This window comes from Aspergillus viridinutans (assembly GCF_018404265.1).
Source record: "Aspergillus viridinutans IFM 47045 DNA, scaffold_4, whole genome shotgun sequence".
In the NCBI taxonomy this organism is placed as follows: Eukaryota; Fungi; Ascomycota; class Eurotiomycetes; order Eurotiales; family Aspergillaceae; genus Aspergillus; species Aspergillus viridinutans.
The window spans coordinates 1,363,433-1,389,035 of NW_025091220.1; the positions used below are offsets into that span (position 1 = coordinate 1,363,433).

The 25,603-nt window shown below is 50.5% G+C and overlaps 11 protein-coding genes across 11 annotated transcripts; 4 read left to right on the plus strand and 7 right to left on the minus strand.

Moving 5' to 3' along the window:
- Positions 1-656: 656 nt before the first annotated feature.
- On the plus strand, positions 657-1,620 carry Aspvir_006464 (40S ribosomal protein eS19; the record flags this gene model as incomplete). The annotated part of the gene is made up of 4 exons (XM_043269662.1): positions 657-686; positions 1,085-1,148; positions 1,207-1,267; positions 1,329-1,620. 4 exons carry the CDS (start codon positions 657-659, stop codon positions 1,618-1,620), a joined length of 447 nt encoding a protein of 148 aa, XP_043125597.1.
- Positions 1,621-2,022: 402 nt separating this feature from the next.
- Positions 2,023-2,592, minus strand: Aspvir_006465 (uncharacterized protein; the record flags this gene model as incomplete). The annotated part of the gene is made up of 3 exons (XM_043269663.1): positions 2,023-2,052; positions 2,116-2,342; positions 2,412-2,592. The coding sequence occupies 3 exons, from the start codon at positions 2,590-2,592 to the stop codon at positions 2,023-2,025; spliced, it is 438 nt and encodes a 145-aa protein (XP_043125598.1).
- A 321-nt stretch (positions 2,593-2,913) lies between these two features.
- Aspvir_006466 (CAIB/BAIF family enzyme) lies at positions 2,914-4,793 on the minus strand (the record flags this gene model as incomplete). Its single annotated transcript, XM_043269664.1, has 4 exons — positions 2,914-3,462; positions 3,514-4,014; positions 4,070-4,368; positions 4,421-4,793. The coding sequence occupies 4 exons, from the start codon at positions 4,791-4,793 to the stop codon at positions 2,914-2,916; spliced, it is 1,722 nt and encodes a 573-aa protein (XP_043125599.1).
- Positions 4,794-7,864: 3,071 nt separating this feature from the next.
- Aspvir_006467 (uncharacterized protein) lies at positions 7,865-8,992 on the plus strand (the record flags this gene model as incomplete). Its single annotated transcript, XM_043269665.1, has 1 exon — positions 7,865-8,992. One exon carries the CDS (start codon positions 7,865-7,867, stop codon positions 8,990-8,992), a length of 1,128 nt encoding a protein of 375 aa, XP_043125600.1.
- Positions 8,993-10,023: 1,031 nt separating this feature from the next.
- Aspvir_006468 (uncharacterized protein) lies at positions 10,024-10,803 on the minus strand (the record flags this gene model as incomplete). Its single annotated transcript, XM_043269666.1, has 1 exon — positions 10,024-10,803. One exon carries the CDS (start codon positions 10,801-10,803, stop codon positions 10,024-10,026), a length of 780 nt encoding a protein of 259 aa, XP_043125601.1.
- A 442-nt stretch (positions 10,804-11,245) lies between these two features.
- On the minus strand, positions 11,246-12,779 carry Aspvir_006469 (putative mitochondrial ADP,ATP carrier protein (Ant); the record flags this gene model as incomplete). The annotated part of the gene is made up of 5 exons (XM_043269667.1): positions 11,246-11,809; positions 11,871-12,116; positions 12,324-12,400; positions 12,504-12,525; positions 12,729-12,779. 5 exons carry the CDS (start codon positions 12,777-12,779, stop codon positions 11,246-11,248), a joined length of 960 nt encoding a protein of 319 aa, XP_043125602.1.
- Positions 12,780-14,591: 1,812 nt separating this feature from the next.
- Aspvir_006470 (KRI1 family protein) lies at positions 14,592-16,516 on the minus strand (the record flags this gene model as incomplete). Its single annotated transcript, XM_043269668.1, has 2 exons — positions 14,592-16,279; positions 16,342-16,516. The coding sequence occupies 2 exons, from the start codon at positions 16,514-16,516 to the stop codon at positions 14,592-14,594; spliced, it is 1,863 nt and encodes a 620-aa protein (XP_043125603.1).
- A 217-nt stretch (positions 16,517-16,733) lies between these two features.
- On the plus strand, positions 16,734-21,439 carry Aspvir_006471 (putative transcription factor SipA3; the record flags this gene model as incomplete). The annotated part of the gene is made up of 7 exons (XM_043269669.1): positions 16,734-16,832; positions 16,955-16,998; positions 17,055-17,418; positions 17,483-19,982; positions 20,033-20,119; positions 20,177-20,398; positions 20,460-21,439. The coding sequence occupies 7 exons, from the start codon at positions 16,734-16,736 to the stop codon at positions 21,437-21,439; spliced, it is 4,296 nt and encodes a 1,431-aa protein (XP_043125604.1).
- Positions 21,440-21,765: 326 nt separating this feature from the next.
- Positions 21,766-22,422, minus strand: Aspvir_006472 (uncharacterized protein; the record flags this gene model as incomplete). The annotated part of the gene is made up of 1 exon (XM_043269670.1): positions 21,766-22,422. One exon carries the CDS (start codon positions 22,420-22,422, stop codon positions 21,766-21,768), a length of 657 nt encoding a protein of 218 aa, XP_043125605.1.
- A 570-nt stretch (positions 22,423-22,992) lies between these two features.
- Positions 22,993-24,357, plus strand: Aspvir_006473 (UDP-galactose transporter HUT1; the record flags this gene model as incomplete). Its single annotated transcript, XM_043269671.1, has 2 exons — positions 22,993-23,222; positions 23,286-24,357. 2 exons carry the CDS (start codon positions 22,993-22,995, stop codon positions 24,355-24,357), a joined length of 1,302 nt encoding a protein of 433 aa, XP_043125606.1.
- Positions 24,358-24,543: 186 nt separating this feature from the next.
- On the minus strand, positions 24,544-25,139 carry Aspvir_006474 (peptidylprolyl isomerase; the record flags this gene model as incomplete). The annotated part of the gene is made up of 3 exons (XM_043269672.1): positions 24,544-24,698; positions 24,780-24,882; positions 25,008-25,139. The coding sequence occupies 3 exons, from the start codon at positions 25,137-25,139 to the stop codon at positions 24,544-24,546; spliced, it is 390 nt and encodes a 129-aa protein (XP_043125607.1).
- Positions 25,140-25,603: the final 464 nt, after the last annotated feature.

Consider the following 25,603-nt stretch of genomic DNA (forward strand, 5'->3'; position numbering starts at 1 on the left):
TGGGTGACTATTGAGGTGCCGACCCTCATGAACCAATTCAACGGTAACACCTGTGCCAGCTGGACTGGCAAGTCCGATCAAAGGAAAGACAAGTATGATCGGTGCGAGCTTTCCCACTCCTCTATAACGAAAGTAAGTCACTGGGATTCAAGGCGGCACTTACACTACAGAAACCGCGCTACGGGGAAAAGGTCTAATAGTAGCTGAGATACTCGCATTGACTGGCCCATTCCCTGGCAGAGATGTAGCTTGAGATTCCTTTGTGAATGGACGGGGAATAACCGGCGATAATTGCAGCAGAATTCAGATAGCTAGCCTTGAAGCAAGTTCATGGCTAGATCGATTCAAGATCTTGTTGTAGACTTGTTGTAGCAGTAGTGCCAAGTCCGATCGCTAATTGGCCGCAGGTGCTGCCTGATAGCCTAAGGCAGCCGCAGCCTGTAGACGGTTAGGGTACGGCTAGTCCCGAACAGGCTAAGCGAAAGCGCCACACACAGAACGGGCCCAGCGAAAGGCTGTCTCTGTGTGTGTGTGCGAATTTCGAGGTTTGACCTGATCCGACTCCCTCCAACGACGACAACGACGCCCATCCCTCTCACCCCCCCGGCTTCCTCTTCAACTCCCACCGTTCACCTTCGAGGTCACAAGTCGTCAAAATGGGTGGTGTCACCGTTCGCGATGTGGACGTAAGTTTGCTCCATTCAGTATCCTGCAGTCCTGTTTCTCTCTTTGCGGAGAGGCCGCAATGGATTATTGGCAATGGGAAGAGGAGGAATTTGGTAAATCGGGTATGGATGCTACGGGAGGGACATTGATATTCAGCTTGTTCGCGCATATGGAAATTCACGACAAAATCTGCAACCTGAGGATGTCGAAACTTTGATGATGGGACTGAGATACGGTCGGAAGAATCGATCACAACACAGCGCACATCGACTGCATGGGAACCGAGATTATGGACGAAAATTTTGCTGAGGCCAGGTCCACCGTTGCCAATAAATCCAGGAGAGAGACAGGAAACGAAGACGAAGAAACATGTGAAGGGCGAGATCTGTGCTAACGAATGATTGTTTTCTACCTACAGGCGCAGAAGTTCATCGCTGCCTACTCTGCTTTCCTGAAGCGTCAGGGCAAGCTCCCCATCCCTGGTTCGTTCGGCCTCCGCAGCAAGGATCTCACACAGCATTTGAAACTGATGGTTATTAGGATGGGTTGACACTGTCAAGACTTCTTGCTCCAACGAGCTCCCTCCCCAAGACGCCGACTGGTACGATTGATCCCGATTGATCTCAATTGAGTCGACCTCCCCTGACAGCTAATGATTGCAGGTACTACGTCCGCGCCGCTGCCGTTGCCCGTCACATCTACATGCGCAAGACCGTCGGTGTCGGCCGCCTGCGCAAGGTCCACGGCTCGACCAAGAACCGTGGCTCCCGCCCCAACCACCACGTCGATGCCTCCGGCTCCGTCGACCGCAAGGTCATGCAGTCTCTCGAGAAGATCGGTGTCCTTGAGTACGATGAGGAGAAGGGCGGTCGCCGCATTACCCAGGCCGGCCAGCGGGATCTTGACCGGATTGCCAAGACCACCGTTGACGAGGAGGAGGAGGACGACGAGTAAATTAGTCTCGTACTAAAACAATAAAAAGTCCCTGATGTCTTCATCTTGAACCTCTGGTGTCTTTTCCTTGTCTAAGAAATTGTCTTCAGATTTCGAAGGGAAAAAGCTGGGTGGCTTTGAGTTGAACCGGTCAAGTTACATACAAGTCGGCAACATGGATGAGTTGGATTGATACACTATGGATTCAGCGGGAGAGGAATGAAACTTTTTTTTACCCTTTTTTTTTCACCCTATTCCATTCCGACAGTTGTCGATGATGACCCAGATGGGCATGGGCCAGCGGAGAGACGAAAAGCACGTCTCCTCTGTAAATAGCCAGACAGAGGGAGCCATCTCTCACGTCCATCTTTCTGCCATTACGTAGCACACGAATCCCCTCTACTATACAGTCTACACCTAGAATCACTTCTTCCCCGACTGCGCAGCCGTATCCTAGAGTAAAACAGCATATCAGCATCACCCTCAATCCCATCCCGCAACGCAAAAGAGACCTACCAAATAAACCTGATAAAACTTCATCCTCAGCCCCTCCCCTTCATCATCATCAAAAACCACCCTCCCCGCCCACGGAACCTCCACCTCCCTCCCCGGCTCCGCCTTAAGCACATACCTCACCGTCCCATACAGCATGAGCTCCCTCTTGCCCCCGAAATAGATCTTCTGCGGGGAGTGTTTCCTCGACGCTACATGCGTCCAGAGACCGTGGCGCAGGTTTAGGATTTCTAGGACAGGCCGCATTAGCATGGACTTTTAAGTTGTTGGAAGGAGGCAGGGGCAGGGGCAGGGCCTACCGTCCGCTCCGTTTGCGACCTTGGGCCCCATGATTAGGGTTGCGTCGGGTGTGAAGCTGGCGACGTATTGCGCGTGCAGGGATTCATTGTCGCTGATTTGGTAGAAGGATTCCATGAAGGAGATCATGGTGTTTGCGGAGGGTGGGGAGAGGGTGGAGTCGGTGGTGATTTTGTAGGACATTTTGACTGTATGGGGATAGGGATTTGGACTGGGTTTGTGCTCTTGGTCTGGAGAGTGATTGTCTGAATGGTTTATCTACAGTGTTTGATTCTAGTCTATGTTGTGATGTCAATGCCGCGGTATACCTCTGGCAGGTTTCGGGCCGATGCTCACTGTCCGTATCCGACGTTCCGATATGGTTGTATCGGAGGATGCGGGTTGGGTTGCGGGCTCAAGGACATGGCCGATCTGTCGGACTAGAGTGATATGAAGGTAGCTGTCTTGCAGTAAGACCTAATCTAGAGTATGATCTGGTTGATACAGTATGTACAATTGCTTCCGTTAAGCCTTCTTGTAGTCCTCCTCGGGCAGCTGGAAGTCCTCCCAGCTAGGTCGATCGGAGCCGTTTGGTCGACTGGCGCGCGAGAAGCTGTTGTCCACCCCGTCAATTTCCGCAATAGGTTTGACAACCTCAATGTCGGCATTGTACGCCTTGGAGAACCATTTCTCCGTGAGCGCCTCCTGTCCGGCCGCGTCGTCGGGGGCTACATAGAGATGCGGAAACCGCGCATGCATGATCTTTAGGACGGTCGAGGAGATGCGATCCACGCTTTCGCAGTGCCGAAGCTTGAAGAAATCCGGCGGCTGAGCAGCCCGCATCTTCTCCTGCACTGCGTCCGAATACTTGCCCACGGCAAAGAGCAAGAGGTCATAATGCATCAGAGAGGCCATGCCGTGGTAGGATCCGCCGGTCTTTGCACGGTGGTAGAGTCCTGTGAGGGCGGCAATGGCGCCCATGCAGCCTGTGCCGTAATCAGAGATGGGAAACGGAGGTACCACCGGAGTGGATAGGCCCATGAATTGCCCCTGAGCCCATGCGATACCAGTTACCTGACAAGTGTCAGTTTTGCCCATGTTGCCGTGTTTAGAGCGAGAACTCACGCAATCAGCAATTTGCTGCCAGCCAGGACGGCTGGCCCATTCTCCCTCGTAGCCAAAGCAGTTTTCATTGACGTATACAATGCCCTTTCCACGCTTCTCCGCCAGCGAGGCGAGAGCGTTTGGACCGTATCCCAATTTCTCGAGCGCGCCTGGGCGGTAGCCATCGACAAGCACATCCACATCAGCCAAAAGTTCCTCGAACTGACGACGTCCTTCCGTAGTCTTCAGATCCAGATCCGCGGCATGCTTGCCCATGTTACCATCAACCTGGAAAAAAGGGACATCAGAAAGATTAGGGCTAGTAATCTTCAAGACATCTGCGCCGTACTCGGTCAAAATTCGTGTAACTGTTGGTCCCGCAATAATACGGCAGAGTTCCAGCACCTTGACGCCCTCTAGGATCTTCTTGCTTCCACTGCGACTGGCGGGGAAGGGTGTCGGAGGCAAGTCCCCGCTGAGATGCTTTACCTTCCACGGAGGTTCCTGCACATTAAGCCGTCCCTATGATATAGTCAGCTTATCGTCCAGCCGCGACGCAAAGATTGAATGAACGAACATGGGAAGTATTGATGAAATCCTCGTATTTGAATGCCGTGACCCCAGCTTGTCTCCTCTCCTTGTTCATCTCTTCTAGCTCGGCAGCGCTGTATTTCTGCACGTGGCTCTCAATGACCCTGATGATCTCTTCGTAGTCTGTGAGATCCGGACGGTGACCCTCCAATCCAATCATGTTGAGCGTCGTCGTAGCCTCAAGGGAGCCATGGATATGAAAGAATTCGCCCTTGTTCTTGGTTCTGTAAAGGTTGGCGGACATCCGACGGTATCCATTCGACTGGGCCGCAAGCAGGTCGGTGTCTAACAGATCAGTTTCCAGAGGAAGGATATCTTCAAGCTCAACCCAACATACCTTTCAATTTTGACTTGACAGCTGGATCAAGTTTAGAAAGTCCGTCAAGTTTGGCCATGTATGCCTGGCATCCGAAAGCTGTCGCCTTCTCCAGGTTGATCTTCACATTGCGCTTCTGTTCACCAAACCGCAAGTCGGCAATTGCGCTAGCGACAGCACCTTCGACTCCCTTCAATGCGGCCAATGTCTCCGTTTCTTTGAATGGGATCGGGTAGTAGATCTCGTTATGGGAAGATGAGAATGACACGGCATCCTTCTTTTCCACGATCTGCGGCGGCAAACTGAGTCGTTCGGCTTGATCGCAGAGATATGAGAAGATTCGGCGTGCTTCCTGAACAGGCGAATACGAGTTGTCTTTTTCTGTGTCCGTCATGTTGACTCACGGTTTCTCTGTTTAGACAGCAATCCTGCGGTTTGAATGTGGACTCTGGTTGTCGGATATGGGTTTATGCTCATCCAAGGAGTTGATGCTTTACAATTCAAAGTACGTTTGGACGACGATAATGACTCAAAGGTGGATTTCCAGAGAATTTATTTAAGCAGATCATTGAATAGAGATGATGCGGGAAAGCACATCGCCATGTCCGATTCGATTCCGAGCTATCGCCCGTCGGGCGGATGCATGCAAAGAATCATTTGGCACCGCAAGCGAGTGCTGTATGATCATAATTAGGAAGATTTCAAGGAAACGGCGAATGAACATTGAGCATTCTCTTGTGAAATGTCAACCCCGCACAGGGAGGTCGAGATCCGAAGGCATTGCGGGTTGGGAATATTTCGATCGGATGTCAGTTGAGGCCGATAAGATCGGAAGAACGGGGTGGATAGTGCTTATCTACAGTCATGTGCCTCTCATCACGTGATGTTATCGAGCAAGATGCGATCGAGACACTTTGGTCTCTTGCTCCGTCTTTCCTGGGGGGAACAGAGATAGCTTAGAAGGTTCACCGCGGATCGCAGGTGGCAGCGTCATATCAGACACATTAGTCAATTGGTCCTGGGGTTCACAAATATTATTGTCAATAATATCGCAGGGGAAGCTTCTTCCGCGGTCCCCACCAAGAGAGCATATCATTCCGTAGATGATCTGCCAAGTATAGAGGGTATATCTATGGGATTTTCAAGCAAGCGAGCCGAGGTACTCTCAGTCTGTTTCGAGATAAAATCAAACAAGGCACAGTGAAAGATGTGCATATATAGGCAGACCAAAGTAATCGGTATTGCTGTACAGAGAACCAATTGGCATTTGGATTGACCATTGTAAAGGGGACCCCCACGCGCACCACGTATCTCGAGTTCTCGACGCTTCCGTAAGTTAATGGCAGCTTTACCAGGATTTCATGCAGCTATGCTTAGTAAATAATAGGGCCAGTTTCACCTGGCAATCCGCAGGAGAAGCTGAAGGGCACAGACTCTCCACTAGAATAGCATGTCGAGGGATTTATTAGCCGAGTAAATAAGGGTTTGAACAGGACAGTGCGTTGACTGTAGAGAGGTAAACCCCCACTGTTTGGGCTGGGCTCCGGATTATCGGCAACTGGTACCTCTCTATATTAGTCTATATTACTGAGGATGCAATTGAGTGAAACCATTGATAGAAGGCATCAGAATCAAATAGATAGACAATTCTCTCACAAACATTATTGAATTACATATGAGATGCAAAAGGTCAATGCTTGCCTGTCCAAAACCCAGTATTACCGGCCTTTTCATAGAGCAAGTGTGACGTAGCGACAGAGACTACCTAGACTAGGTCTAATACATATGGAGTCAGGTACTCCGTACTTGGCGAGTACCTACAGCTCAAGTATCGCCTGTTTGCGGGGCGTACTGGTGATGTGGTGGTTTCATAGATCTACTGAGGTTGTAACTGTACCCCCCAGATACTGAAGAATCAAACTCTTGACCTTGGCGCGTGAATGATTGACCACCAATGATCAAGACATTCATTCTGAATTGATCAAGAGGGGGGGCGATAAGCGCAGCCAGTCATGGGAATAATAGACATGCATGTGCTGTGGTGAAGATCCCACGTGCCCTAATCATGGACGCTTATCGCCCGCCCCGTCTTGCTATGTACCAATGTTGTGATAGGGTTGCACCCTGTTGCCTTGACCTCCCAGCCTGAGAAGAAGACCACACGCCGATAACGCTGCAACCGGTTGGAAATCCATAGATGTCGATCATTGAGGGGTGCCTATCTCTTGAATTCTTGAGACCTGGGCGAGGTCTTTACCGGTGTGTTTTCAGTCGGATAAGGAGTACATCTAGCTACATCTAGAGAAGTACAGGGTATGGTACTCCAGTGCAGTTGTATGATCTGATCATTGTTCAAGTGGGTGAAATGTGGGAAAACTGATCAGATCTCATTATCTTAATTGATCTCTACTCTGTAGTGCTATGACGCCAGTTTCTTTAGATCTGTCAGGATAAGCCACACTGTAGGTACAGTCAGAGAGGTAGATAGATGTACTCCGTAAGTAATACAGTGTCCACAGTGGCTCCGGATCCTCCCGGCGCTGTTCTGACGACACCTTACTCCGGGAAGCTCTAGGCTGCTGGCCAATGACCGGGGCCACGCGCCTGTCTCGTTGGCATTGGACCTGTTATCGTCCGTATGGATCTGTATGGATCAGTACCCCCGTCTGGACTGTCTATTATGGAGCCTGTATGGGGCAGTAACTATGGTACCCTGATGGGACCTCCGAAGTATGTAGACTAAGTCCAAGTACTTCGCAGGATTTAACAACAGTAATAATCCCTCACCTCAAGTCCTCAGTATTCAGGTCCATCTACATTCCAGCCTGGACTGCGATCGTCATTTCTCATGATTATTGACTTGCCGTAATCCTAATACAGCAAATACGCGAATATTCTACGCTGGCTGAGGGCACGCTTCACTGCACCTGCTGATATTATTATTATCGCAACTATTATTATATCCTATCCTATCCTCATACTTACTTTTTCCCCCCTCCTTCCTCCCCTCCTCCTCATCATATCTCTGTTCCTTCTACCATCCAAAAGCAAGTCGTCCAGGAAATCATCATACTGCTAGCATCGCGCTTGTTGAGTCTTCTTTGTCTGAACAGTCGCGTGCTTTGATCTATTCAATATCCGCGCGTCTTATTCGCACCTCACTCAGCTCACACACTGTGCCTGCGTCTGCTGCTTGAACTGTCATCTGTTCCCCCAAAGTATTACGTGAGTGATCATACCCATATCAGTCTCTTTTTTTCGATTCTTGGCCTCTTCTTTCGTACCTGGTTTCTTTGTTCATCTATTTGCGAGTCACCAGTTTAGTCATCCCCGTCCCATTGTTCTGTTCCCCCTTGCGGCGTCTTATGGTTGGTGGACAGCCTACTGACTCATGTGATGACAGGTTTAGCCACCACAGAAGTACCATATCATTTTCTCTTCAGTCCATTACTTCTCTCGACCATCATGGCTCCTCAAACAGCTACATCCAGCATCGCCATGGCCCTTGCTGGCAAGACGGCCTCTGTTGATATCCCCAAGCCCCGTTCCGGCTTTTCTTCTGGCAGACGTGACTCTGTCCGTCCAGGACATCCCGCGATGTTGCCCACGCCTCCCAACTCCATCTCCCCGACTCTCCCTCCGCAGGCCTTCAAAAAACAGGATCTTCGCCGTCCCGGGTCTCCTCCGCTTGCCACTTCGCCGCATGTGGATTCGGATATCGACCTGGGCGACGCTGCAAATGACCAGCGTCAGCCCGCGCATGGCCTGGATAACGTGGGAGAAATCACCCCGAGCATGCTGGCCAGGTATCACTTGCCCGAGGTCATGCTCAACCAAGGTCCTCTAGCTATCCGTCATGTCATGGCATACCTGACCACTTCGGTGCCCGGGTTCTCCAGAATCCCCCCTGCCAAGGCGCGCAGACTCGTCGTGGCAGCCTTGGAGGGCCGGGGAAATGAGGGAGGAGGCCTAAACGGCGATGTCGTTTTCGAGAAAGTGGGTTGGGGCCGCTGGGATGCGCGACGCCGTGGCGAACCCTTGCGCAACCCCTCGCATCCAACCGCGTCGCCACCCGCCAGTTTCTCGAACTCTTTCGCTCAGCGAGGTATGGCCATTCCGAGCAGGCGAGAATCCTCATATACCTATGGAAGCAGCATGACTGGTGATTCAGCCGTGTTCTCTTACACAGAAAGAGAACATGGTCATGGGGATCTCAGCATGCTGGAACACGAAGCAGACAAGATGTCTCTCGACGGAGACGACCGCGAGTATTGCTCGTCTTCGGAGGCTCCTGATGAAGAGATTCCAGATGAAGACTGGGGTGAGGAGGACGTCACCGACGAGGAGGACTGGGCGCAGATAGGAGCCGCAGCACTCCGCGCACGTTCATTGAACGGAGGAGGAGGGTTCATAAATGGCAACGGACCATCACCTCTATTACGAGGTGGCGGACCTGCTCCGTCCTCGTTGGCAAAATCCGCACCGCGGCATATTCCCATCCAACAGCTCGGCTTTTCCGTGTCTGACGGCATGGTTGGCAACAAGGAAGAACGGGCCGCGGTGGAAGCATTGTTAAGACTTGGATCTATGTGAACTTCAGCAACAGGACTCGGCGTTGGTGCGACTGGTTTATACTCGGGCACATCTTTGACGACTTGATTTTTACTTTCTATCATTTTCAGAGGTGGGACGATCATTCCCGATATGAACCTCTTGACTTTTTACGATTTATCATGACATGCTCTCGGAAAATTCAGGTTGCCAGATATTCAACACGGCACTCGCGGTCTGGCTGGCCCGATCTAATGGTCTTTTAATTGCATTGGGATCTGGAATTCACAGGGATCGGGTTCATGGAGTTTCTGGGTCTGGGGTTTTATGGTTGTTACTCCCTTCTAATACCAAGCTTGAGTGAACATATACTCGGGGCTTTCATCTTTGCATTTTGATACATCTTGGGTTTGCAGTCTATTTATCCCATACTGCTCCCATTTCATTTATTTGTGCATGTGCCTGGCGCAAGACGGATCCTCCGTTCTCCACTTAATCTCTTTGGTCAGCTGTACATTCAGTTTGATGACTTTGCATGTCTGCATGTTCCTGGTGAACTACTCTCAGGCAGGTTTCAGCAGTATATAACACTATATATACCATACAAGAAACAGAAATAACAAAGCATTGACTTTGGCATGATATATCCGAATTATGTGACCATAGTTTATCTGTAGTCCACCGTACCCTTCCGTCGAAAATATATCCTGCTTTGCTTGTCCACTTAACTGGTCAATGTAACCGGAAATAACTCAAGACTGTCTTGATGCATAGCCTAAACTGATGTAAACCCACGTCCTCAGCCAAGAGATACAGTCCGCATATACGACCCTGAAGGACCGCCTAGCATCCCATACCATTCCAACCATAAGATCCTAGTACATATCAAGGCATAACGAATAAACGCCACCCAGCCCTAGACCGATCTACTTAACGAAGCCAGCTCATCCCCTTATACCATCCAAATCCACAATATTTGCCCTAAACACGAGACAGAAACAGGGACAACCAACCAACCAACACAAATCAATAGATAAAGATAAATACGGAGGAGATACTAGCAGCAGCACAATCTACCGATCATGAGCCTCGTTAATCCTCCTCCACACCTCAGCCTCCGCCTCCGCAAGCTTCGTCCCCGCACTCGCTATCCACGACTTGGCGCTCGCCAGGAACCCGGACTCGGACCCGCCTTCGTGGCCGGAGTCGAACGCGTCGGTGCCATGGCCCTGGTTCTGGTAGAGGGGTAGCTGTGAGGATGAGGTGGGAGGGTGGTAGAGCGAGGCGTAGGGTGTGGACGTTGAGTTTGGCTGTGGCTGTGGCTGTGTGTGTGGGTGTTGTCGTGGATGGAATTGTTGGTCCTGGGATGGGTAAGTGAATCCGGAGGTGTACCCGCCGGCAGTGGGGCTGTAGCCGTAGCTAGGGATGGGGTTCGCAGGAGCTCCAGTTGTAGTTGCACCTGTGGCTGTAGTAGCAGATGTTGGCTGAGGTTGAGCTTGAGCCTGGGGAGCAGGAGCAGGAGCTGGAGGTGCCGTCGGCGCTGGAATTCCTGGGTCAGGACGAGCTCCAGGCTGAGGGGGAGGAGGCGAGGTGCTCGTTCTCGTGGCAGGGGTGGCTATCGTCTCGGTCACTGTGGGTAGAGAAAATCCGTCACTGCCAGATGTCGCTGGTGCAGTCGGCGCAGGCATGGTTGTGATGCTTGCTGGTTGAGCCTGGGCAGTGGCGTAGATCGGAGAGTATGGAGGTGCTGTTGCGGTAGCTGACGCAGATGCAGGTTCCGATGCAGCAGGTTCGTCCTGCTTCGCTGATGAGGTGGACGGGGCCGTCGCGTCAGGAAGCGCGGTTGTAGTCATGTTGAGACGGTAATTTTAATCATAAAGCCCACCAACCTCAACGGTAGACAAGTTCCCCTGTCTCAAGGGATAGCAACACCGACCGACGTCATGGGATCCAATCACATCACGTGATTTATTACACGTGGTGTTTACGAAGAGGAAAATTTTCACCTACAGAGGCAACGTCAAGGAGGCAACCCCAAACAAACAAAAGCCAGTTTTCGTACCGGAAAGAAGTACACATTGAGAAAAAGAAAAAGCTTGCAGGCAGTAAAGTACAACGGGTACATGAGGAAATATCACACTGCTTTATGCTCAAGACTCCCGATACCCTTCTTGGAGCATATTTTCTATAACCATCCACAGTAGCGTCCAGTTTCAGGCAGTTACGCCCGACACTGGCCAACCCCTTCCCCTATCAAGGCGCACTCAAGGAAACGATTCGAAGTTAATCAATCGTTTAGCCAGAGCCACCCTTGAACTTCTTGCCGAAGAGGATGAGCTGAACCTGGTCGTAGATGGACAGGACACCAGCACCAGCAACACCACGGAGGATGTTAGCACCAGCACCCTTGAAGAGAGACTTGACACCCTCCTTGGCGACGATCTGGCGAGCAGCATCCATGGAGGACTTGTACTTGACGGCCTCACCGGAGGTCATCATCATACGACGACGGATGGTGTCAAGAGGGTAAGAAGCAATACCAGCACCAGTGGTGACAGTCCAGCCGAGCAGGAAGGAAGCAAGGAAGCTACCCTCAAGAGAACCAACCAGGACAACAGGCTTGATGGAGTCGTACATGCCGAAGTACAGACCACGGTAGACAACAATACCAAGAACGGAGGGACCGAAACCACGGTAGAGACCGGCAATACCGTCGGAGGCGAGGGTCTTACGGTAGACATCAACGAGACCGTTGAACTGACGGTCACCACCACCCTTGGCGGACTTGGCGTCGTTGGCAAGACGGGTACGAGCGTAGTCGAGAGAGTAGACGAAGAGGAGGGAAGTGGCACCAGCAGCCTGAATAGCTTGTTAGCTCCCAAGGTCGTCTCTGCAGAAGACATGTTGAGGATATACGTACACCACCGGAGGCAAGGTTACCCATCATCCACTTGGCGTATCCATCACGCTCCTTCTTGTAGGCGAACATCGACTTGTAGGTGTCACGGAAAGCGAAGTTCAGAGCCTGGGTAGGGAAGTAACGGATGACGTTGGCAGTGTTACCACGCCACAGGGACATGACACCCTCAGCCTGGGCGGTACGACGGAAGCAGTCGACGATACCGTTGTACTTGCGGTCGAGACGGCCAGCACGGATCATCTCATCCTGTAGTGAATGGCATTAGTCGCGTTCCAGTTGAGCAGATCGCTGGCCAGATTCGTAGAGTGACAAGTTTTGCGACCATCCGATTGTCCCAATCATGGCGACAGAAACATCCGAAGTAATCGCAAAACTTCGCCCTGTTCGAATTGATTTCTCACAGAGTGACGGCCATTCTAATTGCTGGTTCGGGAGCGAAGATGGTTAACCAACCTGGTTCTGGACAAGGAGCTTGATACGCTCGATGGGGGCGGCAGCAGTCTTGGAGACGGCAGCGGAAACACCGCCCACTGCGAAATGGTCAGTAAAAGCTCGATAGAATGATCCCGTTGTCGCAATTTGATGAGTGCCGAAGATTGAACAATCATCGGGAATGATTTAGATGGCACATACTCAGGAAGTCGACGACGAATCCCTGCGGTGAAAATTCTGTCAGCGAGTCGTTTCCCCGGGATTCCAGGGCAAAACCGCGTCGAAAACATCAAATCGAGTTCCTAAAGATGATTGCAATGATCCTCCACCTCAGCGAGCTCAATTCCCCATCATTGCCGTCATTTCAAGACCTCGATCCGATGCCGACCGGCTGTTGCCCAAAACAGGACTGCAATAACAACTTACGGGCATGCCGAAGACGGACTTCTCGGCCTGGTTAACGTCACCCTTGGCCATGTTGACGGCTGTAAAGGACGAAAACTAAGAAAGAAATGAAGAGAGGAGATGGGGTTGAGTGTCAAGAAAGAAGAGGACACTTCAAAGAGGATGGAAGGAGAAAAAAGAGGAAGGGGAACGGGAAGGGGAAGGGAGGAAAGAAAAATAGCGAGCGAAGGGCTCTTGTAAGCGGGAGGAAGCAAGTGGAGCCGCTAGGACGCTCTGGGAAAATTCTGGTTTGCTGGCCTCAAGCGTAAAAAAAATTTCGCAGCAATTTTTTTCCTTTTGCCAGCGGACAAACGGCCAGCGAAAGGGAAAAAGTAGGGGGAAAATGGCAAAAAAGAAAATTCGGAACCGGCGCTAACAATGGCCCAGGCAACGAGAGCCGATAATTCCCGATCAACCAGAGCAATTATTGCAATAATAACACAGAATGCATAACACACTGTCACTTGTTCTTGACGATTATTCTGCACAGATTCTTATAACAATACTCTTCTTGGGGCAGGCTTGACTAATAATCTATAACTAATAGGACGACTAATGCGTTTGGTTGATCGATAGGTATCTTCCTTGTACGTTATTCTTCACTGTTTCCCCGTCACTAAGCCAACCCGTAACCCGGAGAGCCTCCGCCCAGTCGCCCGCACCCAGCATCTTCACGGACGGGGAACGTATCTATCTCCTAGGCTCAAGGATTTCTATTCTTGGCCTTGTCCCGAGTCTCCGATGGCAAAATTTTCCTCGTTAGCCACCCGTCAGTAGGAGTAGTCTTTGTTGATTCTGTGAATGCGGATAGAAGGTATGGTCGACTTCAAAGTCCGGATACCCCAGTAAATTTTTTTGGATGGTAGACACTCCATAATCTTCAGTGCCGCGGATGTTCGAGGATATACGGTGTAGATACAATCTATCTACGACATCTTTCCTACAGTGGATAGTTATCTTCAAGCAATGTCAATTGCGCACCCTGCGATTGAGCTTGGCGGATTCTGTTGAAGCATTGTCAGAATGCCCTCCGTAAATACAATTCTTATCAATGAGATCGATTCGATTCGTCTGAAGAAACTGCTCCGTTTCTGGCATACCTGGACTTTCGACAGGACAGTCGGCGTATCTAGTCTATATGACCGTATATGACCGGTTCGGTAGCATCCACTCTGTTTCGGGAGGTCAAAGCTGCTTGACTAGTCTATCATTTCCCGACGAAGATTGATATAGGGAAGATAGATAGTATCGAGCGGAAGCTCCTTTTTGAAAATATTAATGTCACTTTGTGAAACACCTTCTCAGTAAGGTAAGTTCAGGTTCCTAATGTCATTCGCCCCATCACTTCTTTCCAGCTACCTTAGGCTGTTTTCTAGTCGCATTTGAAGAGAGTGGAAAGACCCACACAACATGGGGGCAATCTTTTACCATATATCTATTATCGGGCTGAGAACATTCTACTATGATCGATGTTTAACTGTACTCCATATGTGACTTCAATTTACTCCTGTGGCAAGTCCTCTGATATGTAATGATATCTCCCTGAATTTTCCTCGTACTGTGCCAGTCAAACCAGATTGTATGAAGGGCTACAATATCTAGAACTCAAGTGCAGTATCGAGTTTACCTCAGCTTGCCCCAATACTCGAAAGCCGGTAACAGCATCGCTATGTAGCAAGGTTCACATCATTCAGACTAGGTAGTTGTACATGCCGCCGTTGTGAAACGTCCATTGAGATCGGTTGAAAGATCGATACATGATATGTTTCCATTATAAACAAGCCATTTCGGGCAACTGCAAGTGGTATTTATAAAACAAACATCAGCCCTAACAAAAGCCAGACATCAATGCTTCTTGGACCTCTTTCTCTTCTTCCTCCCAGGCTCCCCTTCCCGAATATCGACTTTGTCTCCATCGTCTGCTTGCTCCGCATTACCCGCAGGCTTTTCACCGCCGAAGCTGAAGAGTGGACCCTCCTCATTGCCAAAGGTCTCCTTGCGCCATTGCCTCAGACGAGCCTTCTTGCCGAGTTTCTTCTGGTCCTTGCGTTTCTTCTCGGGATCACGGAAGGAGGCGAGCTTCTTCAGACCCGCAAACTGATTCAGCTGTGCATCATCGGCCATAAGAATGTCCCGCGCAGTCAATCCGAAGCTTTGAGGCGAGGTTTCGCGGTAGCGGAAGCGAGTCGTGTTTTTCTTGGTGGCGCCAGGTAGAAGAGCAACGTCGAGGTCCAGGTTGCGATCGACTGCTTCCTCGATGCGGAGCCGCTCCTTGCGGGCTTCCCGCTTCTGATCCCGCCTCTCTTGAGCTTTACTCTTCTTGTTCTTGTCTTCAGCATCATCCTCCATCTCGATATCAGAATCCTCCAATGCCGGCTTGGGTTCCTCCTCATCAAAATCAGGGACCAGATCTTTGATATCAATATCATCATCCCATGCAGGCTTCTCTGGACGCTTTTTCTTGCCCTTGCCCTCGCCATCACTACCAGCGGCGTCTTCCTCGGCATAGTAGTCCTCGCCGAACCGTCTCTGCATTTCCTTTTCCCACTTGTCATCGTCCCAGGCGTCGTCCAGAAAGTGTGCCCAGTCCTCATCGGTGAATTTAGATGCGCGGAAGCCAGCGACTTCCTTGATCTTATTGACCTTCTCCTGAAGTTCTTCCATCTTCAATTTGCGAAGACGGTTCTTCTCAGATTCCCGCTGCTTCTTCTCTTCCTCCTTTCGCATGCGCTCAGCCTCACGCTGCTTCTTTCTGGCGCTCTTTTCCTCTCTCCGAACAGACTGTTGGTTGGTCTTATCACGAGCGTGGGTCAACAGGGTTGCGTTCAGCTTGCTAGGGTCTTCAAAGCGGAAGTTGTATGCCTCCTCAAAGGCTTCTGCCCGCTCCAACTCCTCCTCATCGTCAGACTCGAAAGGCTGCAGCTCGGATCTACCAGCTGGAATCCATGCCCTGGAAGACAAAAAGTTCGAAAGGAAGGTCTCCGGGTCGTTGTCCGCATTCTCAACGTCCAGCTTGATTTCTTCCTTGGGTTCCGAGGCTGACTTGGTAGTCGATTTCCGGATCAGAAATCCCCCATCCTCGTCCTTATCCTCGTCAACGCCCGAGTCATTTTGATCAGCGGTGGCGTGCATCTCTTTAACAATAGCATTTTTCAACTCCTCTTGTTCCTGAGCGTAGGTCTTCGGAGCATCGGAAGTATCGTCCTCTTCCAGATTGGCACCGCTAAGGAGATTTTGCCGATGGTAGTCTCGAAGAGTCATGGGCTTTTGCTTTTTCTCTGTATTTTCCGTGTTTGAGTTTTCCTCTTCTTCGAGGGCTGTGTAGAATTTGGCGTCCTTGTCGTAGACACGAGGATCTTTTGATCGAATCGCATTCAGTGTCGCCATGATTTCTGCATCAACGGCCGGCGTTACCAATTCCCCATCTTCATCTTCTTCTTCATCTGATGATGACTCTTCCGAATCGCCGGAGTCATCTTCGTCACGATCACGGCGTTTCCCGAGCGCTGAAGTCTTTCCTAATTTTGATTCCACTATAACAAATATCAGACTTGTATTGTTGGAGAATCACTAATTTCAAGCAATGAAGACTTACATTTCTGCAACTCTTCTCGTTTCTTGTTGTGTTCAAAACGACGGGCATATTCTTCGTTGATCTTGAGCGCAGGCTCTGACTGATCGGTGATGGGAACTCCGCCAGATTCGTCTCCCGAATCGCTAGAGCTGTCGTCGTCAAGAAGCTTGCGTGGCTTCTTCGCTGGGGGCTCCATTTTCGCCCAATTCGAGTAGGAAAGCAGGGAGGAGGAGACAAATATTCTGAGAGCCGCCGATCAAGCAGAAATGTGCAACGCTATTCAATTGGAAAAAGTTGGAGTCGGTGGCAGAAAAAGAAAAAATATTCATCCGGTGCTGACCGCCTGCGATCCGCCCTGCGCTGCCTCAGAACGCAGGCCACAACAACGGAGCACTGACGTAGCCAATTAGATCATGGATGGGGCTGTTGACCCCGGATGGCTTGAAGAGAAGAGTTCCAAAAGCTCTCCTCTCGACATGACTGTTACTTTTGCTCACGTGTATATCTACCCCGTATGAAGGCCCCCCTAAGTCGTTGTTTTCACTATTTGGGGTCGCACTTTTCGATCTATCACACCATTACCCCTATCTGTATCGAATGTATGGCCGGGGATATTCGCTAGATGTCGACTCAGCCGCAGAACGCATTGTCCCGAGTTGGGAAGCTTATAAGTGTGGTGTAAGTGCGGACGAGAGATTCCTCATCCTGATGCTAACCTGATTGCGTCGATACAGGCCCGTTGGATTGAAAGAGGCTGCTCTCGACTCCCCGACTTTCCGGGCCACCACACTTCATTTCTCCGAGCAAATCGAATACCTCGAAAGATGGCTGGATGGCTATGCAAAGGCTGCTTCCAAGCTCGTCACGGAGCTTGCGACCATGGAAAATGTGATGAACACCTTTCTGGCGTATTCTTCGAACCCTCCCATCGTCTCCGAAGCTGTCCTCGACCATGATTATACCTTACAGGCAATGAGCACGTGTGGTGAGAGCTCGAAAGATCTGTGGAATGGGTTAATGGCCACTGCGAAGAAAATGGAATCGCTTATATCAGAGCCTATAAGAGTCTTCATCCACGATGATTTACGGAGTTTTAAGGTAAACCGAGTGTCCCCGGCCCCTTTCGAAAGCATGAGAGGAGCGTCATCTTACCCCGCTACAGGAGACTCGTCGCACCCTCGAACAAGCGCAAAAGCAGCACGATTACCTTCTATCTAGATATGCTTCACAGTCCAAATCAAAAGAACCTTCATCCCTGAGAGAAGATGCTTTCCAGCTTCACGAAGCCCGCAAAGCCTACCTGAAAGCATCAATGGATTTTTCAGTGCAAGCACCACAAATACGAAACTCGCTCGATCGACTGTTGGTCCGAGTTTCCTCCGACCAGTGGAGGGAATTTAAGGCCCTCCATAATGACAATGGTGCATCGTTTGCCAAATGGGGCCAAGAGATGGATCGCATAAAAGGTTGGATCCATGAAATGGAGGGCAGCGAGAAGTTCTCAAAGCGTGAGCTCCTTTCCGCCAGAAAGCATATTGAAGACGCTGCAGAGCTGGCTGCCAGGCCGTCTCGAGAGCTGGAAGACTATTCAGTATCCACCGTTCCGTATCTAGGGTCTCGCCCTCTGTCGGACCTGAACATGCCCAAGGAAGCACGGCCCGAGAAGCAAGGCTGGGTTTATCTGCGAACATTGTCAGGCAAACCAACACGTACTGTTTGGGTGAGACGTTGGGCCTTTTTGAAGAACGGTATCTTTGGCTGCCTCGTGCAAGGTTCTCGAACTGGCGGAGTTGAAGAGAGTGAGCGTATAGGCGTGCTATTGTGCAGTGTACGGCCTGCTTTCCAGGAGGAACGAAGATTCTGCTTCGAAGTGAAGACCAAGAGCAACACCATAGTATTGCAGGCTGAGACTCAGAAAGAGCTCACGGAATGGATCGCTGCTTTTGAGGCAGCTAAACGAAAAGCACTGGAAAACCCCACAAGCACCGACATCTCGGTTTCCGGAAAGGTTACTGTGCAAGATCCAGCCTTTGCAATCTCTCAGCCTCCAGCACCTGAATTTGCTGCTGATCCGGCCGACTCGCTCACGCCGCACGCAAATGATGAGCATGGACCATCCGATCGTAGCGGAGGGTTGTCTGTTCCAGAGCGGGACCCATCGGCCTTCCGAAACAGCAGCGATCTCGGCAGCCCTCGGCGCATGACTGGGTTGGATCCCGAGAGTTCTGCGCGAGAACATACTTCCAGACTCATCCAGAAATTGGATCTTCACCGCAAGTCCAACAATAATGCTGTCCCACCATCTATATCTCTCCCCGGTGCAGGTGGTGGTATCGCAGGCCTGATCTCCGCCAGCCATAACGCGTTAGGGCACAGCAACGGTCTATCCATGGGCGGGACCGATGCTGAAGGGAACAGAAGTCGCAGTTTGACGAACCGGAGCCTTCCCCCTACGACACTCGCGCCTTCCACCTTGGCGAATCCACCCGCCCCTACCAGTATGAGTAAGGCGGCTGTAATCGTCAGCAATGAACGAGGTATTGGGTTGGGGCAAGCCGACAAGACAGGTGGGATGCCTAGCGGTATGATGGCCAACCTGTGGGGTAGTTCCAACTGGGGCTTCATGAACCGACTCGAACGCGAACGCGATGCTCAGCTTGCAGGTGCCGGCGAGCAAACTTTTGTCGGACAACAACCATCAACTCCGGCAAGTAATTCGTCAAAGCAATCGCCATCATCTGACGTAGATTTGACCAACGGCACCTCAGCATCCAAGCAGCAGATGCCTGGGCCTCGCCATAGGCAAACTGTTAGTCTTGACGGCGATGCGTCCAAGGTGCAGAGGGCAATTCTGGGTATTTCGCATGAGTATCCCAGTTACTACCCCGAGCAACTTCGACCTCAGGATGCTCAATTTCGCCTGCTCTTTCCCGACGTCAAAAGAGAGGAGCCTTTGGTCATGGTCTTCCGAGCCACATGGAATCCCAACGATCAGCAGGAATTTCCTGGAAGAGCATACGTTACGACTCGCAGCATATATTTTTACAGTCATTATTTTGGATTAGTTTTAACAACAGATGTCCCGCTGGAAAGCATCAAGGAAGTGACTGCTGCACCTGGCAGAGATTGCGATTTCTTATTTCTGCATACTGTCCCGCCTCTTGGTGAGGATACTCCTGGACGAATCACGGTGAAAACTTTCCTTGAGCCTCTAAGACTTCTTCAAAGACGCCTGAATTTCTTGATTCAAGATTCAACCGCGGTGGAGCCCATGGGGTTGGAAGCAATTTTCAAGGCTCTGATCAGGATGGAGACCGACACGAGGAACCGTAGCCCTAGCATGAACAGCTGGGAAGATGCGGCCGTTTCGGACGACAAGAACGGTATCGAAGAGGACAACATTGCTGCCGGACGGCAAAAGGATATCCGCCGACCGATTTACATCGATTATGACTTGGATCCGCATTCAAAGTATGGCAAACATGGCAAAAATGCGCCAAAGTTCCGCTTGCCAACACAACCTGTTCAATATGTTCCCCAAGGCAACCTCCACCTCGCTGCAGAGAAGATATTCGATATTAGTCCGAAGGCGATATTCCATATCCTTTTCGGTGACAAGAGTGCTGTCTGGCAACTCCTTTTGCACGAAAGAAGATCGCGAGGTTCGTCCCCGCAAATGACTGGGATGACCTTTGGCTGACCGATATGAAAGATATCAAACAGGGGCCCTGGATCAGAAACGAATCTCGCCATTTGCGACGTGACTTTGAATATCATATCGAGACAACTGACTTGCTTGGTACGTACCTCTACTCATCATCGTCTAGCAAAGTGGCTGACGATCCCCTTCATGTAGGGCGCACTCAGGACAAGACGATTTCCGATTACCAAATCATTGATGTTCTCAATGATCACTTGTGCTACGTAGTGACTGACAAGCGGACTCCGTGGCACCTTCCTTTTAAGCGCTCGTTCAGGTTGGTGAGCAAGGTTGTGATTACATTCGTCGCGAAGGGGAAAAGCAAGCTTGCTGTATACACGAAAGTGGAGTGGCTTGGGTCTCCTCATGGTCTCCAGAGTAAGTGGTTTATTAGCACTCGCGAGACTATTGTCCTGCACAATCACTAAGTTATTTCCAGGAATCATCGAGAAGCAAGCAACAGGTGACTTAGAGCAAGACGCTCTGGACCTCGTTGATCTTGTCAGCGACCAGGTGCGAAAATTGGGCATCCATAGCCGAACAAAAAAAGCCATCACCATTTTCGGTCACATCGGATGCCAACAACATACATCTCGGTTTTCGTCCAGCGAATCAGTTCTGAGACTTGAACCTCGGAAGCCTCGGCGTCAGAGGACCTTAACTCAACTGTTATTCGAGACGCTTCTTTCCTTCCTGGAGAGCGCCGTTTCGTCCATAATCATGTGGACTTTTGCCTTCCTTCGCTGGACCTGGAAAACCACGAATGCAAACATGGTCATTCTAGCCCTGCTCATCTCGAGCGCTTTAATGAACGGACTCTTCACTTCTCGGTACACTTATGACTGGTGGCATGAGAGGAACGTGGGAAATTTCATGGCTCGCCTTGGGGTCGGTCCCAATCATGTGATGAGCAAAGCCATCTATATGAGGGATATCGACGAGGTGATTGCTAATGCCACTGTCGGCCAATCTAGCAACAACATGAGTAGATGCTTCTCTACGTTCTACCAGCAGACAGTGAGCGACCAGGGAACAGTCCTTTCCTTTGGCGCTTCAGGCCCTCGAGACTCAGTGACACGGAGTGCAGCCAGACGGATCCATCAAACCCGCGAGCGACTCGCTATGTATAGACACAACTTGTTAGTGGCGCTCCGGGTAGTAAACAGCATTGAAAGAGAGGTCATCCAAGGCGAGTGGGAGCGATGGCTCCGGCAGGAATTGAGACGCTGTCACCAAGTCGAAAAACTTCTCGGAAAGAATAAGGAGGATGACGGAGTCAATATGCAGGTTGACCAAGCAAGTCAAACTGTTTTTGCCGATCTCGCGGGTGACGTTCAGCAGTGGTACGATAAATACTGTACCAGTTGCAAGATGGAACAGGAGCAGCTTGAGACGAGCGGTGTTGTATATGGTATTTAGTACATAGGGGTTGCTTGTTCGTTTTGTTTACTCCGGACGGATCGATACGTCTTGAACGATACCCCATTACAATTGACCGGATGTTGGCGGTTATCTTTGTCTTATTGACTTGATCGAGTGGGCGATTTCTGGTATATGTTCGCAGTCCAGCTCTCTGCTAGTATATTGCTCTGATGCTTCGAGCTTCAAGCGAATTCGAATGGGTTGTCAGTGTGATGCTGGCTTGCAGGACAAATTTCAAGCGTAGCCATGCATATGGTCGGTACCAGCCAGATCCCATATACCTGTGCCTTCTTGACGGAGTTGTACGGTCGTCATAACCTCCTTTAATTCTGTCTCGGCTTCACAGCACCCTCCTGGACGACATAGTACACCACGGTACCATCACCACCCATGCTTCGATCGACCATGGCCAAGAGAAGTCTCTTCCCACCCCACTCTTTCGTGATCCGAGCCTTTCGCCTGTACTCATAGTACTCTGTCAGCTTCGCCGCCTTCTCAGCATTATTACCAGATTCTTTGGCATCATCTAATGACTGAGCATGCGACTCTTCCTCGTCCTCGGGAAGCGCATCGAACACGGCAGCCATTTTGCGCAGACTCCATGATTGTCCGTGAGCGGTGGGAACAACAAACATACGTTCCAGCTCGATGTCGTCTTCGCGAAGACCCCTCTCAAGCATGAACAGCTGCTCATCTGGATGCGTGTAGATTCTGTGGGGCGGGATGCCGGAGATCAGAAAGGAGGGTGGGCTGGGAAGCTGGTCTGTAGATGTTGAGGTCGACGACGATGAGACGGACAAATTTGGTGCCTGCAAGTCATGGATTTGGAGAGAGGTCCAAAGATGCTGATGTTGAAGGTTGTGGAGGACTTGGACCGCGGTTGCGGAGTGAGGGTTCGAGGAGGCGGAGGTGGACGTCAAGAGGGTGGTGAGGGCCGAGGGCTTTGGAGCCTGGGTTGTTGATGTGAGTACAGTTGGCATAGTGAATTGCTGGAAGCTTTCTTGTGTGGGTGTTGTAGCAGAGACTGGCGGTTTTAAATTCTAGATAACGACTCTTATCAGTCTCTGGAGGTTTCGAAGGTTTCGATTGCCACTGTAATCCATATGGTGGAGGACAACTGTTGGTCACTGCTTACTCTCAACACCGTATCTATCCTCTTAGATACAATATGGTCATACCTCAATGATACTCGATGTAAAAAGTGGTCAGTATTATCGCTTTACCTGCAGGCTGGAGAATAGTAATGGAGTCTTGCAGGCGGAGAGGGAAAAATTTAGGGCGATCGCGCCGAAATTCCGCGCAGCGCGTTTTTGGCAAAAGAAGAACAGAACACATGGCATCAACGGCCTGTGTTTCGAAATGAGAGTGTGATCTTTCCTGTGATATTCCTTTTTTCTTTTTTGGTCCATCAACCCCTTTTATGCCTTCTTGTCTTATTCCAGGCGGAGGTGTTACTGGTCTTGACCTATCTGTCGCATGATTCATTGTCTTTCATTCATCATCCCATTCCATCATTCTGTACGAGAGGTACACTTATCCAAATTGCGTTCATGGCACGCCAAAAACAGGCAGTGCCTTTACAACGGGCCACTTCTTCCGAATTGATGCACCTTGTGCCCGAAGAGTCCGAGTCAATGTCTACGCAACAGAATGGCAGCGCTCCGAAGCCTGTCACCCTGAATGGATCTGCCTCGACAAAAGGGCAAGCGCCTGAAGCTCCCCTGGAGACTCCGGCATTGATGCAACTTGCGATTTGTGTTCTGGGCATTTATGCGTCATTGTAAGTGATTTGTCTCCAGCGCATGATTAGCCTCTCTATATACAGTGTCTAATTCTTTTGAAGTTTGTCATGGGGCGTCCTTCAGGAGGCGATTACCACGGTCAACTTCCCAGTCCGTCCTCCAACTGCTGAAGAACCAAACCCGCCGACGGAGCGCTTCATTTTCTCGATCGTTCTCAACACCATACAATCCACCTTTGCTGCGATCACCGGTTTTCTCTACCTCTATTTCTCTACTCCGGCGGGCAAGAAGGTCCCGTCCATTTTCCCGACTCGCAAGATTCTTTTTCCTTTGCTCCTGGTCAGCATCTCCTCGTCGCTGGCGTCGCCCTTTGGATATGCCAGTCTTGCGCATATCGACTATTTGACCTTTATTCTCGCCAAATCATGCAAGCTTCTGCCTGTGATGTTCCTCCATTTGACTATCTTCCGCAAGAGATATCCTTTGTATAAGTACGGCGTTGTCTTGCTGGTTACCCTTGGAGTCGCAACTTTCACCCTCCACCACCCTGGAACCAGCAAGAAGGTCGCCGCGTCGGCAGCGAAGAACCAGTCCGGCTCATCTCTGTATGGAATCTTCCTGCTTTCCATCAACCTCCTTCTGGACGGCCTCACGAACACAACCCAAGACCATGTCTTTAGCTCACCGCAAATTTACACGCGCTTCACCGGACCGCAGATGATGGTAGCGCAGAACGTCCTTTCGACGGCCCTGACCACCACATACTTGCTTGTCATGCCCCATCTGTCCTCTACCGGCGTCTTGCACGCTCTCCTTCCCATCCCCATTCCACCTTCTACCGAGACCGAGCTTGCATCTGCCATTTCCTTCCTCTCTCGACACCCAGAGGTAATGAAGAACGTGCTCGGCTTTGCCGCCTGCGGAGCCATCGGCCAGCTTTTTATTTTCTATACGCTTTCTCGCTTCTCGTCTTTGCTTCTGGTGACTGTGACCGTCACGCGCAAGATGCTCACCATGCTGTTGAGCGTATTCTGGTTTGGACACTCGTTGTCCGCAGGCCAGTGGCTCGGCATCGGCCTTGTATTCGGCGGCATTGGAGCTGAAGCCGCCGTGCAGAAGCGGGAGAAGCAAGCCAAAGAACGGGCGAAGGCATTAGCTGGAAAGAAGGAGTAGACCGTTTGATCTGTTCGACGTTTATTGTACATATATACACACATAGTAGATCTTCATTCCATCATAGAGATATGATTTTATTACTGCTGTGCAGGAGATTCTGCATTCCAACCTTGATGAGACATCTCGAGGTATTGATATGAAATCGCTCAACCGCTAAAGGTAAATTAGCCATAGGAGACGAGGCTACTTCCTCCCTTCAACCATGATGATATGGTACCCAAACCCGGTCTTCACCTCCGCGTATTTGGGGTTCGCAGTCGTACTGGGCTCCAGCTCATACGCAGCCTTCTCGAAGTCCCCGTTGAGACTGCCACGGACTTTCCACCCAAGAGAGCCGCCTACAGTCGTAAGCACCAAGCCAGCTTTCGCTTCTTTTATCCTCGTCCGAACGAGAAAAATGAACAAAACGGGAAACGCACCTTGCCGAGCCTTATCCTCCGAGTACTCCCTCGCGACATCGTCGAATTTGGCACCGTTGCGCAATTTCTCAAGCGCTTCTTCTTTCTTCGAGAATTTCTCGCACTACGTTTGCGATCATTAGTCTATAAGTAGCTGGCAACTATACATGGGATATACTCCCGGCTGAAGCAGGGCTGTAGCGAATTGCAATTGTGTGAAGCAATACTCCAGAGAAAGATTTTACGTACAAGAATATGTCTGACATTAATCGACGTAGCGGGCTTCAACCCCTTTCCTCCTCCCTTCCCCTTGTCCCCATCGGATGCATCTTTCCCCTTGCCTTTCTTGTCGCCTCCTTTGGCGTTGTTCTTGGGGGCCATGCTTGATGTCGATGCTTCAGACCTCCGCTGATGGGACGTCGATGCGCCAGAGAAGTTTATGTCCGAGCCGGGGGATAAATATAGCAGGAACAGGAGACCTTTGGAGTTTGAACTTAGCTAGAAGCTGTAGCTAAAAGTATCTTTAGGGTTTGCGCCGAGAATCCGGCTTGATTCTCAGATCAAGACTGATGGCATTGCCAGAGTTGCAGGGTGGGGTTTGGTGGGGACCGGCTAGCAGCCTGAGGCAGACAGGCTGACAGCTCTACGGCGAACCGTTGAATGACGACATTGGATTCTCTGTTTCTCGCTTGCACTATTTGATTTAAAAGACCGAGGTATGCTGATGAGCTCTACTCTTTCTATTTTCAGAGCTGGTTTGTATGGCTCTACAGTATCATTGATCAGAGCTTCTGTTGTGGTTATGACTCGTCACTGAGGGTGATGATGGATCCAATGAGACTGAT